This window comes from Podarcis melisellensis, assembly GCF_964234715.1.
Source record: "Podarcis melisellensis genome assembly, chromosome: 14".
NCBI classification, from domain to species: domain Eukaryota; kingdom Metazoa; phylum Chordata; class Lepidosauria; order Squamata; family Lacertidae; genus Podarcis; species Podarcis melisellensis.
The window spans coordinates 43156407-43174101 of NC_138546.1; the positions used below are offsets into that span (position 1 = coordinate 43156407).

The following is a 17695-nucleotide window of genomic DNA, read 5'->3' on the forward strand; positions in this document are numbered from 1 at the left end:
TTGGAAGGAAATAAATGTTGCAACCTTGCTTCTGGGTTTTTAAGCATCTTTTTTTACTGTGCTTTGCACAGAAACTTCCAACACAACTAGAAGCATGCCGTAGACAAAAGCAGAAATTTTCTAGCATTCAACCCATTAGATTGCCTTAAATTGCACATTTGGCTCATCCATTAGGGTCATTTAGTACTTTCCTTGTGGATAATCTTCTGGTAATTTAATACTTTACCTTGAAGACTCAAACAGACTCCCCCACCTGCCTTTCGAGACATTCCTTACACTTTCATTATATTAAGCTGAGAAAATATATGAGGAGTCCATGATGTTCTATCACCTTTGGTACACGGTAAAGCCTGAAAAGCGCTGTGGGTTAAACCACAGAGCCTAGGATTTCCGATCAGAAGGTCGGCAGTTAGAATCCCCGCGACAGGGTGAGCTCCCATTGCTCGGACCCAGCTCCTGCCAACCTACCAGTTTGAAAGCACGTCAAAGTGCGAGTAGATAAATAGGTACCGCTCCGGCGGGAAGGGAAACGGCGTTTCTGTGCACTGCTCTGGTTTGCCAAAAGTGGCTTAGGTCCTGCTGGCCACATGACCCGGAAGCTGTACACGGGCTCCCTCGGCCAATAATGCGAGATGAGCGCTGCAATCCCAGAGTCGGTCACAACTGGACCTAATGGTCGGGTTTACCTTTACCCTTTTAAAGCCTGAAAAAGTTACTGTGTCCTTTCATAGTTTGAAATGGTTCCACCACCCCAATCCCCTTGCTTTTGTTAAGTATCCTGAATTCATAATTGTAGCTTTCCTCCCATTGGCTAAGGTGGGATCATAGAGAGAGAGGAGGGATCTTAGGATGCTTTAGATTAACCGCTGCATTGAAATTATACATACTTGGCTCCTTCAAACTGTGTTTCTTAACACGTTTCTCTTGCAGTCGAATCTCCGGATCTCCCCACCGATGTCATTCCTGCCTCTTGGTGGCATGCCCAGGGATTCCTTAGGTGGAGCAGGATCCCACCTGGATCAAGATCAAGCTACTCTTGCTTCAGTCACTTCCACCCCAACCAGCATCCCCAAGCAGTGGTCTGGAGCATCTACCTGGCCTTCCTGGGGCATCCAAGACTCCGTGGACGACCCGTTCAGTATCGAAAGGGAAGCCAGGCTTCACAAGCAGGCAGCGGGTGAGTCAGAGCCTGGCCTTGCATGGGGAGATTGGCACGGCGGAGAGTTGGGTGCAAGATGAATGCCGAGCTGTCTTTGGCTCTTAGACGAAGCTTCTCTCTCTTTTGGTTCTTGTCTTCAGCTGTGAACGAGGCAACCTGCACATGGAGTGGGCAGCTTCCGCCCCGAAACTACAAGAATCCAATCTACTCCTGCAAGGTGTTCTTAGGAGGAGTCCCCTGGGATATCACAGAAGGCAAGTAACTGCTAGGGCAGGTTGTGGGGTGAAGGGCCTGACTTTCTCTAGCTCTTTTCCCCACCCCACTTCATTAAGGTGCGGTTATAACTGTCTTGTTGTGACCTTTGTTCCTAATTTACAGGGGACGTTTCACACTGTAGAGACGGTTTCTCTAAAGCAGGGCTGGCTAAGCTGCTGCTCTCCAGATGTTGTTGTTGTTACCGTATTTTTTGCTCTATAAGACTCACTTTTTCCCTCCTAAAAAGTAAGGGGAAATGTGTGTGCGTCTTATGGAGAGAATGCAGGCTGCGCAGCTATCCCAGAAGCCAGAACAGCAAGAGGGATTGCTGCTTTCACTGTGCAGCAATCCCTCTTGCTGTTCTGGCTTCTGGGATTCAGAATATTTTTTTCCCTTGTTTTCCTCCTCCAAAAACTAGGTGCGTCTTGTCGTCTGGTGTGTCTTATAGAGCGAAAAATATGGTAATTCAGTTTATATACTGCCCTCTATCAGAAGATTTCAGGGTGGTGTACAACATTAAAAACACTGCAGAACATCAATGATAAAAAATATTGAAAAACGTAACAACAGATAGACAAATACAGGGGTACCTCTGGATGTGAACGGGATCCGTTCCGGAGCCCCGTTTGCATCCAGAAGGGAACGCAACCCACGTCTGTGCGGGTCGTGATTGGCCGCTTCTGTGCATGCGCGTGACGTCATTTTGACCGTTTGTGCGAACGGCGAAACCCGGAAGTAACGCACTCTGTTACTTCCGGGTCATCGCAGCGCGCAACCCGAAAATACTTATCCCGGAGCTACTTCAACCCGAGGTATGACTGTAGTAAAATAATAATTATAATAAAAAAATAATAATTACACTTCCCCACACTTTCACAGACCATAGGTTATTTAATAGCCACAGGCCTTGAAAAAGGAATTTTTTGCCTAGTATATAAAGACATGCACTGATGGCACTAAGCAAGCCTTTCTGAGGAGAGCGTTCCACAATCCTTGAGCAACCACAGAAAAGGCCCATTGTCTTGTTTCCACCCTCTGAACCTTTCTGGAATGGCGGGGGGGGGGGGAGGACACAGAAGAGTCTCGGACGACAAGCACATGCTTGCTGAACTAAAACTTGCATCCGCAGCGGCCATCATAGCCAGTGGTCAGGGATGATGGGAGTTGCAGATAGCAAAGTCTGGAGAGAGACGGGTTTCCCCTTCCTGGTCTGAAGGTGGTTGTTAATGTTTCAGAGCAATATTAAGGGGTTTCCACAGTCTTTCCTCAGAACAGCTCATCCTGACTTGATCTACCTCTTACTCGAGGGCACCAGGGCATGTGACTCCCCCAGGTTGTGTTGGAAACTCAACACTTGACCCCAGCCAGCATGAGCACTGGCCAGGGATGAAGGGATTTTTAGTGCACCAACACCAGGCTCCCCATACAGAATCTACAGCCTCAAGGGATGTGGCCTATGCAGCTCATCTGCTCTTGGAGCTAGTTGATTGACAATGCTAGCTAGCACAGCTGCCTCTGTTATCAGTTGTTTGCTCAGCCTAGCTATTCTTAAAGTAAGTGTGCTTTCAGTATAAAGTATTGTGTTGCTTATCTGAAAACCTGGAGATAGCTCAGTGGCGCAAGAGAGCCCCAGGTTGGGCAAAAGATTCCTGCACTGCAGGATATTGGACTAGGTGACCTCAGTGTCCCTTCCAACTATACAATTCTATGGTTATTTAATTTAGAAGCTACTTTGGAGGGGGGGCAAAGCTACACCCCCCCCACCCAGGAGCATACGAAAAAATACCAAAAATGATGCAACTTTTAGAAACGTCAGCATGAAAATTGCTGCAAAGCAGAACAAAGCACAGAAAACACACACACACATCCCAAAAAGCACCACATGTTTTTGGAACCACATTCCAGAAGCAGTTCACCAATTATAGGAGAGACCCCCATAGCTCAGTACTAAGCCTCTTCGCTTTGCACCCAGCAGGTCCCACACTCAAATCTCTGTCATTGCTATCTATCATTATTTGGCACAGAAAAGACTTTTGTGAGAGAGCTGGTGCCAGTTAAAGTAGGCCATACTAGCCAGCTCCATGCATTGAAGTATATTCTTATATTCGTCTTCCTTGGTCTGTGGCCTAGAACAGAGGCATAGTGTGCTGTTTATGCTCTGAGCATGAGATGGTGAATTGTGGTGAATAGAACATTGGACTTGGCTTGGTGACAGCCAGATTTAAGCCTCCGCTGGCAAGAAGCTTCCTGGGCAAACTCAGTCACAGATAACATCAAGAAAAATCCCCTCTCTGTGGCTTCCCCAGGCTGCTTTACAAGGGAAGTCAAGATAAAGATAGGTTCACGTGGAGTGTGTGGGCTCTGCAAATAATTAAGACACTGACAGTGGAGTCCCCCACATAATTGCTATTATGTGTTTCACAGAATGCCACTTAAAATATCAGAGCTGCTGTTCTGAATTGCACAAAACCAGGAATGATTCAAGTGTCATTACATGAGAAGGCAGAAAACGCATATCAGGAGTAGTGAATAGAATTTGGGTTGGTTATGGAGCACAGAAGTGCAAATCACAGTTTGCCAAAATCCATTGAGTGGCCAAACGACTGACCCGACCAACTCGTACATTACTAGTGCAATGGAGTTTTTCAGCTTTCACATTCCAAAAATGAGGGGGTGCTATAAAGTTGTAACACAGCTTGGGATTTCAAAAGAGATTTTGGTTAAATTGATATAATTTAGTTTTGCTTGGCAAGTTAAATGTGTATAAAATAGCATAGAAATCAAGTATTTGCGGTTATGTTGTGTATCATCATCATTAGTTATTATTTGGCATTAACTGATATTTTCAGAAGGTAAAAAATTAAGTTCCACCCCCTAAAATGACACTCCTACCAGTGGTGCAAGTTGATAATTGTCCTCCGTTGAGGTTCTGTACTGGCCAGGAAACTTTCCCCTGTGCTTGTTCCCCCCCCCCCAATGTGTCTGTTAAAGGTAAAGGTACTCCTGACCATTAGGTCCAGTTGTGGCCGACTCTGGGGTTGTGATGCTCATCTCGCTTTACTGGCTGAGGGAGCCGGCATACAGCTTCCGGATCATGTGGCCAGCATGACTGAGCCGCTTCTGGCGAACCAGAGCAGAGCATGGAAACGCTGTTTACCTTCCCGCCAGAGTGGTACCTATTTATCTACAGCGGAACCTTGGGTTGCGGACGTAACCCGTGACGGAGGCACATCCGCAACCTGCAGCGTTAGTAACCTGCAGCGCTGCGTCTGCACATGTGCGTTACGCGATTTGGCACTTCTGCGCAAAGCGCAATTTAGCACATGTGCACACATGCGAGCAGCAAAACCCGGAAGTAACCCTTTCCGGTCCTTCCAGGTTTTCCGTGGTCCGCAACCTGAAAACACATAACCCGAAGCATTTGTAACCCGAGGTACCACTGTACTTGCACTTTGACGTGCTTTCGAGCTGCTAGGTTGGCAGGAGCAGGGACCAAGCAACGTGAGCTCACCCCGTCACGGGGATTCGAACCACCGACCTTCTGATTGGCAAGCCCTAGTCTCTGGTTTAGACCACAGCACCACCCGCATCTGTTAGCCAACCATTATTGATGCAATGTTTGATGGAGCCATGGGGAAGTTTTATTTAATTACATTGCTGTATGCTTGTATTTTACTGGGTTTAAAAAATAAAATGCACAAAGCATAACTCCATGCACGGGAGTTTTCTCTCTCTCTTACCCCTCTAAAGTAAATCTCTCATTTGTGCAGCGGGTCTGATCAGCACTTTCCGTGTGTTTGGCTCGCTGAGAGTGGAGTGGCCTGGTAAGGATAGCAAGCACCCCCGCTACCCTCCCAAAGGTAATATGCCTAAAGGTAATACAGACATGGTAGGAACCTTTTTATCCATGCTACGTATAGAGAGCACTGAGGGCTGCTGGGCTGGCATGGCTGCATGGTGGTGACTGGACAGGTAGAGCACCATAGGATTACAGGCCTCACTCGGGCGCACAGGTTCTTTCCGTTAATGTAATCTGCCAGCTCTTTCGGGGTGCGGGGCTGCACACAGTGGTGTTCACACGGTGGCAGTCACACAGGGAAAAGAAGAGAGCTTTGTGTTTATTTGTGCTGAGGAAGCCGTAGCTGTCGTTTCCATTCTCCCCAGTCAGTTGTATTAAGGCTTGAATTTCTGCTGAGCCAAGCAGAAAACCTTGCTTTGCCATTAAGGCATTTGGGGAAGTGACTTGTCTTCTGTTGTTCAAGATGCATCAGCCCTAATGTTCTGTCTTGAGAAACCTGGAGTACTTCCATGCTAGGTTTTTTTCCATCTCCCCTTTCCAATTTTGGCACTGTTCCTCACTCGTCGGGAGGTTCAGATGGGTTCCCTTTGGTTCCTTCCAGATGTTGCGGGCTACAACTCTCATCAGCTTAGCCAGGATGACCCATAGGGATGCCCAGTAATTAGGGATGATGTCTAGGGCATCTAGCAGGTCCCAAGAGGGGTGATGAGAGCCAGTGTGGTGTAGTGGTTAAGAGTGGTAGTCTCATAATCTGGGGAACCGGTTTTGCGTCTCCGCTCCTCCAGATGCAGCTGCTGGGTGACCTTGGGCCAGTCACACTTCTTTGAAGTCTCTCAGCCCCACTCATATCACAGAGTGTTTGTTGTTGGGGGGGGGGGAGGAAGGGAGAGGAGAATGTTAGCCGCTTTGAGACTCCTTAAAGGGAGTGAAAGGCGGGATATCAAATCCAAACTCTTCTTCTACTTAGAAGGAAGTGGGTGCTGTTAGGGCAGAGGGAGCCGCCTTTACTTTAGACAGAGCTATGGCTGCTACCACTCAGTTCATGCACACCAGTGTATCCCATACACCTCTGTTGATTTAAAGTACACAATTACGTGCTGACTCTCTCCAGTGCTAGTTTGTGCACACTCCTTTTTTGCCGGGGGAGGGGAATCTCTTGCTTGGAATAGCAAGCCCTCTTTTCTGGGAAAAGTACATTGATAAGTATATTCTGTTCTCTCTCCCCAACTGCCTGCCATGGGAAGTCGGACATACCAGTGGTTCCCCCAGCATAGCCATCCCACCCGGGCTATCCCACCCACAGGGACTGTATTCTGCTGTTAGCTCAGAACAGGGTCTAGAAATAGCACTGTGTTAGCAAAACGAAAAAGCTCACTTCTTATGGTTTGCAAGCACCCTGGATTTCTTGGCACTGCAGTCTTTGTGCACCATTTGAGTACTTAATGGGGAGAAAATTGTATCTCTGGCAAATGCAACGGTCTGGAGTAGAGGATTTCAATCTCTGCTGTGCCTAAGAATTGCTCAGTTGACCCAACTCTTCCATCTTCCATTAATGGAAGCGGTGAAAAGGAATGAGATTCTGTACATTGCAAGAAGATAGCCTAATATCATCATTTTCCCCCATCTCTATGCAGTGGTGGAAATAACCTGCTATGTATTTGTGAAAGTGGTATATAGACAAAAGGTTGTCATTCTCTGATCCTGCACTTTCCAAAGCATTGAGAAGAGGGCTCATGAGCCGCTGATAGATGTAAATGGAGCCTCGATGTTCAGAGGCAGCCTGCCTGATGAACCAGCAGGCAGGCGGGAGAGTGGCATTGCTCTTGCACACCCCCAAAACATCAAACCGGTCGCTGTTGAACTAAGTCAGGTCATTGAGTACAACTGGGCACTTCTTAACACAAACTGCACTGCAAAAATACTCCCTAGGGAAGAAGGGAACATGCTTGCACCCTGCGTTCTAAGTAAATTTCTTGTCTTCCGCCCAAGGCTATGCATATCTGGTGTTTGAATCTGAGAAATCTGTGCGTGCTCTGCTCCAGAACTGCTCCCGCGATGTGCTGAGTCCCAGTGGCCTGAGCGAGTACTATTTCAAGATGTCCAGCCGCAGGATGCGCTGCAAAGAGGTGAGAGGATGTGCCGCTGTGCAGTCCAAACAAAGCACCCAGGTGGGTGGCTATAACCTCGTATTGCTTTATTTAGGAGCCATGTGTTGCCTTTGAAGCACTGGCAGCGGCCTCTCGTTCTCCAGGGTGACTTCTGCATAGGCAGCTACCCTCAGTGATGGGTGGAATTGCTCCCCGTTTGCACAAAGGCTGATTGTGCCATATGTTGCATAGTTGTTGACTCCAAACACATGCAGCTTTTAGCTAGACAGGAAGAGAGATAGGGATAGAGAGTGGCGCATTTGGAAAAGTGCTGGTTCTGAAGGTCTCTAAGCACATGGTTTGTGTTGCCAGTGGGTCAGAGGATGGGTAATGTGTTGTGGAGTGTGAAAGATGCTGGAAGAGGTTGCTTGTGACTCTGCGTTGACAGAATTGGCAGCAAGGCTCCTCATTGATCTTCTCCAGTAAGAGGTCTTTGTTGCTGAAGGATGGCTGCAGTAAAACCATGAAGAATGCATCCCGTTGCTGGTTCGCTTCTGCTTTCCTGCCCTGTGACATTGCCAGTGGTGTGTGTGTATTCAGCATGTATTGTATAGTATCATCTTGAAGATTACTTCTTTAAATATTGTTTCTTTAAATGCCTGTGGTTGCAGAGAGATGGCTGGATATGTCCTGGCAACCAGCCACAAAAGATAGAAATATTTTTTATTTAGAAGACATCTGAAGGCAGCCCTATACAGGGAAGTTTTTTTAATGTTTGATGTCTCACTGTGTTTTATATTTTGTTGGAAGCCACCCAGAGTGGCTGGGGTAGCCCAGTCAGATGAGCAGGTTGCAAATAATAAAATTATTATCTGCTGCAAACAAACCAGCAGGATGCTCAGTCACCCTTCTGTGTTTTATTTGCGTGTCCCAAATTAAGGGCAAGGTTGTGTTCTACTAAGCAAACCATCCCTAAGATACTAGCACCACACATCTATAACAAGTTACCACTGTCCCTAGTTGAATTCAAGTTGGATCCTCAATTTAGATGGCATGACCCTTGTGAGATTGGTTTGAGCAGTGCACAAAGGATTAGGGCTACGACTACATCTTGTGTTGCTGCTTCAGTCACATATCTTGGCTCTACTATACTCTGGGCAAGTGCTGCATAAATGTACTGCTTGCAAAGTATTGTTTCCATGGTGCAAGCATATGTTATCACTGGGTCATGCCAACCCTGCTGTTCACAGGGAATGCGTAATAAATGCAGTCTGTAGGGCAGAATATGCTTTTAACTGCATAGAGGAACTGAACAGAAAGGAGACGGCAGCCCCCTTGTTAACAGGACACAATATTTGGTTGAAATAGAGTAGTGAACCAGAGTGTACCAGAATTGGAATAAAAGAACTATTCTTTAGCCATCTCCTGGCTTCCATAGAATCATCGAATAGTAGAGTTGGAAAGGGACCCCAGTGGTCATCTAGTCCAACCTCCTGCAATGCAGGAATCTTGGCTAAAGCATCCATGACCGATTGTATCCAACCTCTGCTTAAAAACCTCCAGTGAAGGAGAGTCCACAGCCTCCCAAGGGAGACCATTCCCATGTTGAACAGCTCCTACTGCCATCCTCTGCTCATGTTCCAGCTTGTCGACATCCTTCTTAAATTGTGGGGCCCAGAACTTGGCATTATGCCTTCCGCAACGTGGGTTTTGACTACAGTTCCCATCAGCTTAGTTTGTGTCTCTTAACAGCTCAGATCCCAACAGGACACCTTTAACCCAAAGGCCTGTTGTACAAAAGTCAGATAGTCTGAATGTAAGATCAGCCATCTGTGTGTTGACTCAGCTGTTTGGAAGGTTACTATAGTAGGAGTGCACTTGGCATAAGGGCATGGGAAGACCATTTAAGGTGCACTTAGAAATAAGTTGGTTGGTTGGTTTTTCAAAGGGGGAGGATACGTGGCTTGTGGACTTGACTCGAACACAGTTTTCTCTTGGGTGACTTCAGGTCCAAGTGATCCCATGGGTCCTGGCAGACAGCAACTTTGTGCGCAGCCCCACCCAGAGGCTTGACCCTGGCAAAACAGTCTTCGTGGGAGCTCTTCATGGGATGCTGAATGCCGAAGCTTTAGCAGGGATCCTCAATGACCTGTTTGCTGGCGTTGTGTATGCAGGTATCGACACAGACAAGCACAAGTACCCTATTGGTAAGTGAGGCTAATCAACGACTATTCATTCATATTCTGTTGGTTTCTGGGCCTTTTGGTGGTACCTTACCATGGCCAAAAATAGGTACAGATGGTACCTTGTAAATGAAAAGGATTTTGAATGGCTAAGTTGAAGACCCTGGATACAGAGGCAATTTTAGGGCAATGCGAGTGGTGCGGTCGCACCAGATGTGCAGCTGAAAAGGGTGCCTTCTCAGTGCTTGTCCACTTTGGGAAAGAGGCATGAGGGCTCTGGCAGAGTTCTAGAGTCCTCCTACCTCCTCCCCAAAGCTGGGCAAGCACTTATCAGGCTTTGGGACCGAGGTGGGAGGACTTTGGGACCCTGCCAGTGTCTCACGCCTCCTTCCCCAAGCCTGGCTTAAGCCAGTGCCATGAGGGTTGTGGGAAAGGTGTCAAATGGCCTTGCACAGGGTGGCATATTACTGCTGGGATAGCATGACTGGGGAAAAGGTTGGTGGTCACTTTGATTTGTATCCCACATAGTGCTAACTTAAAGACACTTGGTGGTTCCCTTGTTCCACTGGCAGTATTTTGTGGCTTCAGGGTGGTGTTCTGCAACACAATGCATGAGAAGGTTGTTGTTAAGTTTGTTTCCCAGCAGACTGCACATTCTGCAAGGCAATGAGTTTCTGCTAGCGCAGCCACTGCATTTGATTCCTCCGTTGTGCAGCGTTAAAACTCAGCCACCCGCTAGTGCTAGTGGACAGAGAACACTGGATAACAGCCCTTTGAACTGAACCTCTGGGTAGGCTGTTCCAGCCAAAGACTTGCCTGCTTTGTAGCTTTTGATCTCTGCCTCAGGTTATCAGGATGGTGACGGTATAAATCAGGGGTGGCTAACTTTTGCCCTTCCAGATGTTGTTTGACTTGATGGCTCTCATCATCCCTGGCAATTGGCCATGCTGGCTGGTTCTGGTGGGAGTTGAAATCTTAACAATAACTGGAGAGTCACAGGTTAGCTTCCCTTGCTGTAAATCTATACAGCATTATTTTGGCTTTTAACTTGAAAGGCTTTGAACCGTCCATTCAGCACTAGAAGTCTCTTGAGTATAGTTGGTCAAGATGAATAGGCAGCAGGCTGCTACTGGAAATAGATAAATCTGACTATTTCGGGCCAGTGTCACTTTCTCATGTGTTTACCCATAGTTTCATTCTTTTTCCACATTAATCTGCACTGTTGAGGAAGTCTAAATCACTTTAAAAAGAGTGATGTAGCACTTAAGAGCTAGGACTTGGAAGACTCTGGTTCAAATCTCCGCTTCGTTGTGAGAATAAAGTGGAGAGGCAGGTCGCCTTGCTGCTGTCGTGTGAAATCTGTTGGTGGCTAGGTTCCAATCTACACATTAGTCTGTGGGTTGCAGATCAGGACGTTCCGTATAGGAATTTGCAAAGATTGAATTCCTCAAGCATCCCTCCCCTCCATTAACCTCTGAACCCCCTCTCCCTTCCTGCTGTGGTAGACCTTGGCAAGCAAGTCACGTTCGTGCTGACTCATAAGTCTTGCATTACTATACTGGTAGATACGTATCAGGATCTTTCCCTGGAGCTGCGCACTGCACTAATGGGCTGGGTTTTGTTTCAGGATCTGGCCGTGTCACCTTCAACAACCAGCGCAGCTACCTGAAAGCAGTGAGTGCTGCATTTGTGGAGATCAAAACAACCAAGTTTACAAAAAAGGTGAGAGGCACGAAAGGAAAAGACAAGCTCCTGTGTTGTGTTTATCGGCAAGGATCCCTAAAGTGGGTGCTGTTGCATAGTCCCTAGAAATAGAACAGAGATTTTAGGTGGGATAAAATATATATCCTGGGGGGACATCAGCAGAGAGTGAGAGCTTGCTAGAGCTGGGGTATGAATAGGAATTAAGCTAGTAGGACTTCTTTCCCTAAATACTGATTTCAGTAAGTAAGCGGGGGGGGGGGGAATAGCAGGTATAAGGCATGAGGAGTTGGGCCACTGCTTCACCTATCTCAGTACTGTCTCTTCCTGGCAGAGATCTTCTTCCAGCATTGCAGAGGAGGTTGGATATTCCAGGAATCTTAGCATCATCAAGCTTATTATATGCTGGTTTTCCAAAGTGTGCTCTTAAGTAGCTCGTGGGAACAGTAAACAGATCAATAGATAGGTGCATCAGAAACAGTCATAAATACATCAAACATATTTCATAATATATTTATATCCACACTAGCAAGCTTGTAAAGGCATTTATTTCAAGAAATTCCTTATATGTAAAGCATCCCTTTCATAATTTAAGATCGCAGAGAATAGCCGTGTTAAGGAAGCTAAGCTTCAAAACGTTGCCCTTGGCTCCTGATTAAAATCTTACCAAAGCAGCCGCTTTGTAATAAGGCCTCAAAAAAGGGTGCATTAACCTCAAGTAAGCACACCCGGTTCTTCATATAACAGGCACCCAAAAGAGCAGTTTTTCTCCTTCCGGAGCAGCCTTTGTAGATGGAGTCTGTGGCAGGCCCTCTCCAGGCCAGCAAAAAACCCTGTTTGAGCAAAGAAATGGTGGGAGTAGAAAAGGCAAGGGCTGTGGCGCAGTGGTAGAGCATCTGCCTTGTGTGCAGATGGTCTGAGGTTCAATCCCCTGCGGGAGGGACCCTGGAGAGCTGCTGCCAGTCATTGTAGGCAATTGCAATCTTGATGGACCATGTGTCTGACTCCGGCAGCTTTCTGTGTTCTAAATATGCTGGGAAAGGGAGATCTTTTTCTCCTTACACAGTAACTGAAACAAGTCTGCCAGTCAGTCTCCAAACTGGCTTTAGTGCCCCAGAAGCCACTATGACGAATGTGTATAAACAAACCATTCACTCTTATGCAGGGGTGGGGGGTGGCATACATGTTATGGGAGGCTGCACCTAGTTGATTTTCATGTTCCGTGCAGAGACCACCACCCCTGTGGTCCTCTTCTGGGGAAAGGGGCAGACTTCTCCAGTGGATGAAATGAAAGCAAAGCTTTAGTCCAGGCATAGGCAAACTCGGCCCTCCAGATGTTTTGGGACTACAACTCCCATCATCCATAGCTAACAGGACCAGTGGTCGGGGATGATGGGAGTTGTAGTCCCAAAACATCTGGAGGGCCGAGTTTGCCTATGCCTGCTTTAGCCAAATGAATCTGGCAGTAGCACTGGTCTTCTTCAACATCAAGCCCCCTTGCAGCTGCTTTCGCAGGAGACTCAGAACTCTCTCAGCCTTTGCGCCTGCTTGTTGCCTCTGAAGTGCGTGCCCCCGTTTCTTCTCCCCCCCCCCACCATTAAGATTGCACTGTGAACTCCAGCTGTGCTGCTTTGTCCCCTGGGCTCCTTACCTCTGGCTTTAATTTCCTTTCCTTGCCTCCGGGGCAGGTTCAGATTGATCCATACCTGGAAGATGCCATGTGTCAGATCTGCAGGTCTCAGCCAGGTCCCTTCTTCTGCAGAGACCAGGTAAGGCTCTTGGGTTTTCCCCCTGTCCACCTTAGACTTGGTTGAAGGGGCAGCGTTTCCTACCCCACCCACTCTCCTGTAGTGCACAGAACAAACTTCTTGAGGGCTCCTTCCCCTTTGCCCCCTTTTAAAATGTTTGCCCATTTTCACCATCTTTGGAGTGAGTGGAAGCTGCTCTGTTGTACAGGTGAAGCAGCTGTCGTTGGTGTCCTGTGTTCTGTTTAATTGGCGGGGGGGGGGGCGGGGGGCTGTAGCTCAGTAGTAGCATATCTGCGTTGCTTGCATGCATGCCAAAGGTCTCTAGTTGGATCCTTGGCATCTCCAGATAGGACTGGGGAAGAGTCCCTCTCATAAACCCTGGAGAACTACTGCCAGTCATTATAAACAGTACTGAGCTAGAAAGACGAATCGTCCAACGCTGTATAAGACAACCTCAGATATTCCAAAGGATAACAACTAACATAGATGAGAACAGTCTCCACTTGCCCGAGGGCAACCTCTTTTCAACTTCTTGGCAGGCTTTTCATGGATGAAGAGCTGGATGTCTCCCTAACTCCCAGCCCAAACTTTTTGTTTTGTGATGGTAGGAGGCAAGCTTTTGGCGTACGTGTCTAGCAGGTGTGGGGAACTTCTGGCCCTCCAGGTGTCGATGTGCAACTCCCATCATCCCTGACCACTGGCCCATGCTTGATGGGGCTATTGGGAATTGTTGGCATCCGTCTGTCTCAAAAGACAATGGAGTGCACCTCCAGGGGTGAAGTCAGACCGCTGCATAAGCAGCACCAAAGTGACCTCCCTGGGGCGCAAGCCTGGGCAGTGTGTCTGGAGGTCATCAGGTCATAAGGCCCCCAATACGGTCCAAAGAAAAACAGAGCAATGCGTTTGGCACCAGCTTTGCTGCAGCAGTTGCCAGGAGGCAGCATTCAAGGCGCCATCAACCACCTTAGAAGTTCCGCTCTGGATATGAGTATGGTTTACTCCTTTGCCTTCTCTCACAAGGCAGCAGAGGTTTGGGGTCAGGGTTATCCTTCTCCTAGAGAGGCTTGGAAAGGTAGCCTATCTATAATCCAGGTGTCTTAGCCATTCTGTTGTTGTGCTATAGAGATCCTAGCAGTGGGCAGCTCCCATGTCAGAACTTCCTTTTGGCAAAATGCCTTCTTAGTATCTGTCCACACATTTAGTAGGAGATTTTTGAATGTGCTCTAATTATCTGATCTGTCTTGATAAATTGCATTCCAGAATAATAAGGTAACCTTGTTGGCATTCCAGCCAGAGATTGAAATAAGTTCCTTTTATATCCCTGGGAGGTGTGTGTAAGTGTGTAAGCAAAATTCTATAATCTTACGGTTAAAACCACCCCACCTGCTGCATGTCAGAGCATCTCATGGAGCCAGACTGATGCTTCTTGATCCCTCCCTCTCTCTTCCCACCCACCCGCCTCTCTGCATAGGTCTGCTTCAAGTACTTCTGTCGCTCCTGCTGGCACTGGAAACATTCCATTGAGATGTTGCATCATCACCGCCCACTGATGCGCAACCAGAAGAACAGAGACTCCAGCTAGAGCAGAGGTGGGGGCACCAGGAGCCACTGCAGTCGCTGCAGGAGGAAGTTCTCCTGTTCACCCGCCACCGGAAAAGAGCCCGGAGATGTTTGCCGGTGCCACACCCAGGCTTGGGGTGCCCGTCGGAAGGACTAACGGGGAATCTTGCCTTCACGTTTGCACTTGCTGGTCTTTATTTGTTTCTGCACTAATGCACAGTGAATTTTTTTTTTTTGTCGAGGGTTTGTTTGGGGATTTTTTCAGAGGGGAGGGCCCCTCAAATGATTCTGCAGTTCCCAGACTTTGGTTCCTTGTTGCTGCTGAGAAGCGCCAAGGACCATGTGTTGAGAAGGTGTTTAATGCAGATGCCTTCGCCTCGGTTTCTTATTTATCAAGGGCCCTTTTTTATCTTCCTTGCAATACTGATGGTAATAATGCAGGTCTCATTGGCTCAGTTTTTTTGCAGTTGCCATACAGTGCCTTTCCATTCATTTAACCCCCCCATCTGAACGGAATACACAGATTGTTCAGCTGGAGTTTTTTACTGTAACAACAAGGAGACTTTGTTCTTCACTTAAACCAAATCATATTTCATATTTTACGCTCCAGGATTTTTACCAGTTCCTTTTTACACTCTTGAAATGGTTTTTAAGTCGTTTGAGACTAGATTTTTTTTTTTCTTTCCTGGCAGCTTTTAACATCATTGCAACTTGTGTCTGGGAGCTGTTCAAGTTTAAAAAAAAAATGAAGTTTACCAGTTGTGAATAGCAGTATTTGCAACCCAGAAGGATAGGATTTTTGGATTTTGAAACTGGACCGGATAAACGAAACTTCGAGCTGCTGTATATAGTTCGTTGCACTTTAAGTTGCACTAAGGGGGCTTGATAAAGGTTTTTAATCACAAAGTTCCAAGACTTCAATTTTCTTTTTATAACTGAGCTGGTTTAAAGGGCTGTGCTTTAGTAGGAGCCCTTTTCTGTTCTGAGGAAACAAGAGGGTACCCTTAAGGAATGTAGTCGAGCCAGCAGCACAGCCCATAGATCGTGCTGGGAGTTGAAGTTTTGATTTTGTTTTATTTTTTCCCCTCTTTTGGAAGCTGTGTGCCAAAGAACCAGTGTACTAAGTTCTCCCTTCTTCCTGCTGAGCTGATGTTGCATATTCCAGCTGCTCTTTGTGGGGTTTTGTGAAGCAGTATGTGAAGTCTCTACCTCATTGTAGTATATGCAGGCAAGACTGCGCTCTCCTACAGATGCGTGGAGTAAGCTGTGATGTTCTTGGCACATAATAAACACGTTGCAGCAAATCCTCAGGTGCCCTTTTTTCCTTTGAGGGTGTGTGTGTGTGTGTGTGTGAGAATGTGTGTGTCTTGGAAGCTTCCAAACAGTCTTTTAAACAAAACAAAACGAGCCACATTTTTTTCTTTTTCGCATTTTTGATACAGAGAAACATGACATTGATAGTGGAAGGGACACTTGTTCTCCAGCCCAGCTTGAGGGTTTCCCACAGACTTCTGGCTGGTCACTGTGGGAACAGGATGCTAAGAACATAAAAGCCTGCTATATCATCATCAGCCTTTATTACGGTCCTGAGACCCAACAAATCGTTACAAAGCAATACACAATTCATACAGCCTACCTCCAGGTTAAACAAGCATTTTGTTCAGAATATAGGGATCATTGCTTCTTGCAACCACCGATAAAAACTTTGCCACTGCTAATGTTCTAGTGTTTGTCCGGTCTTCCAATAGGAACCTGACATAGTGAGCCTCTGATTTTCCCGGGAAAGGTACCAGCAAGAGTAATATCAGTTCAGCCCTGGCTTGCTTGTATTTTGCACATTGCAACAAAATATGTTTTATGAAATCGATGTCTTGAGCACACGAGCAAAGTCTGCCCTGGTAGGGAAACTCCTCTCAACCTGCCATCCAACACTGCAGAAGGAAAGACGTTTAGTCTGGCTTTGGTGAAAAGCCTTCGATAATTTGGTACTGTCATGTCTTTAATGTAAGATGTTAAAGACATGCCCATATTGTACTCCTACTGCCAGCGGACTACAGACTGCGTGTGATCGAGATCGCAAGTCACTGTGTGCATTGTCCCATAATCTTAGCTTTAATGTCTTTAGGGTGCCTTCATAACCCAGGTAATACAGTTTGGGGGGGGGGGTGACAGACCAATAGAGGTGGCATTTTTAGCCCTGGTTTTCTGCCATTTGCTGACAAATTCCTCATTGGTCAGGTGTTGGTACATCCCTTCCCTAGATCAAACACTGATAAACCGAGTGACTGCTATATCAGGCCAGTGACCGATCTTGTCCAGCATCTTGTTCTCACAGCGGCCAACCAGATGGCAAGCCCGCAAGCAGTGTTTGAGCACCCCTAAATTGCCTTGCTGCATCCTCCTCACTGGAAATACACTACTTGGGATCTGTCTCATTTCATCATAACCTCCCAGCTGGTCCCTACAGTAGTTGGAGTAATCACACTAGGTTGTTGGGGAGACCTTTAGCACTGTAATGAGCTGGACTTTCTGCCTGCACGGCACCTTAATATGGTGCACTTCACCACGGCAAAGATCCTTTCTGATGATTATGAGCAATCAAGTCCCATTCAGCAAAAGGTCCTCTCCAATGTTAATTGAATGCTTCCTGTTGGTCAGTAGTGCTCATTTTATTGCTTCCTGTTGAGCGTAATCGTGGGATTCCTGATGCAAAATATTGTAATTCGAATGGTCCCTCAAATGCCCTTTCATTACACTGTCAGTTTATATAGGAGGATTATTTTTTTTAAAAATACATCTCCCCCCCCCCCCACACCTTTGTAGGAAAATAGCATTCTCTCATTTCATTTGAATGGCTCCCCCCCCTCCCCCTGCCACAGGAACTATCCTACTGTAAATTAAAGGAAAGTGTTCAGGGAGCCATTCAGAAGCACTACTGCAGTAATCCCACTACCATACTCGGCAAGAAGCGATGCATTGTGCAACAGGAAATCTAAAACGCACAAGAGCTGCCATGCCTCTGTAGTGCTTCACCCCCAAACGATTTGGCAACAGCTTCATCCGAGTTCTCAAATGGAAACTTGAAAGTAAACAAAGGCTGGCAATTCTAGAGGAAAGGGCTAGTACAAAAGCAACCAGAATCTATTTACACGCGGGTGGGTGCACTGAAGCAGCCTCTGCCTTTTCTGGCCTACGTTCCCTTT

At 46.9% G+C, this 17695-nt stretch overlaps 1 protein-coding gene across 11 annotated transcripts in view; it reads left to right on the forward strand.

Moving 5' to 3' along the window:
• The window catches only part of CPEB1 (cytoplasmic polyadenylation element binding protein 1), a 48838-nt gene extending 33042 nt beyond the window's left edge, over positions 1-15796 (forward strand). For 8 of the 11 annotated variants that reach the window (XM_081888584.1, XM_081888578.1, XM_081888581.1 and 5 more), the window contains 8 exons: positions 931-1177; positions 1300-1413; positions 5185-5289; positions 7203-7339; positions 9309-9507; positions 11111-11205; positions 12873-12953; positions 14404-15796. In XM_081888584.1, the coding sequence (XP_081744710.1) occupies positions 931-1177; positions 1300-1413; positions 5185-5289; positions 7203-7339; positions 9309-9507; positions 11111-11205; positions 12873-12953; positions 14404-14514 (1089 nt within the window). In that variant the 3' untranslated portion in view covers positions 14515-15796. The remainder of the gene's footprint in view (positions 1-930; positions 1178-1299; positions 1414-5184; positions 5290-7202; positions 7340-9308; positions 9508-11110; positions 11206-12872; positions 12954-14403) is intronic. The other 3 variants (XM_081888582.1, XM_081888580.1, XM_081888583.1) reach the window with 2 other exon arrangements.
• The last annotated feature ends 1899 nt before the right edge of the window (positions 15797-17695 follow it).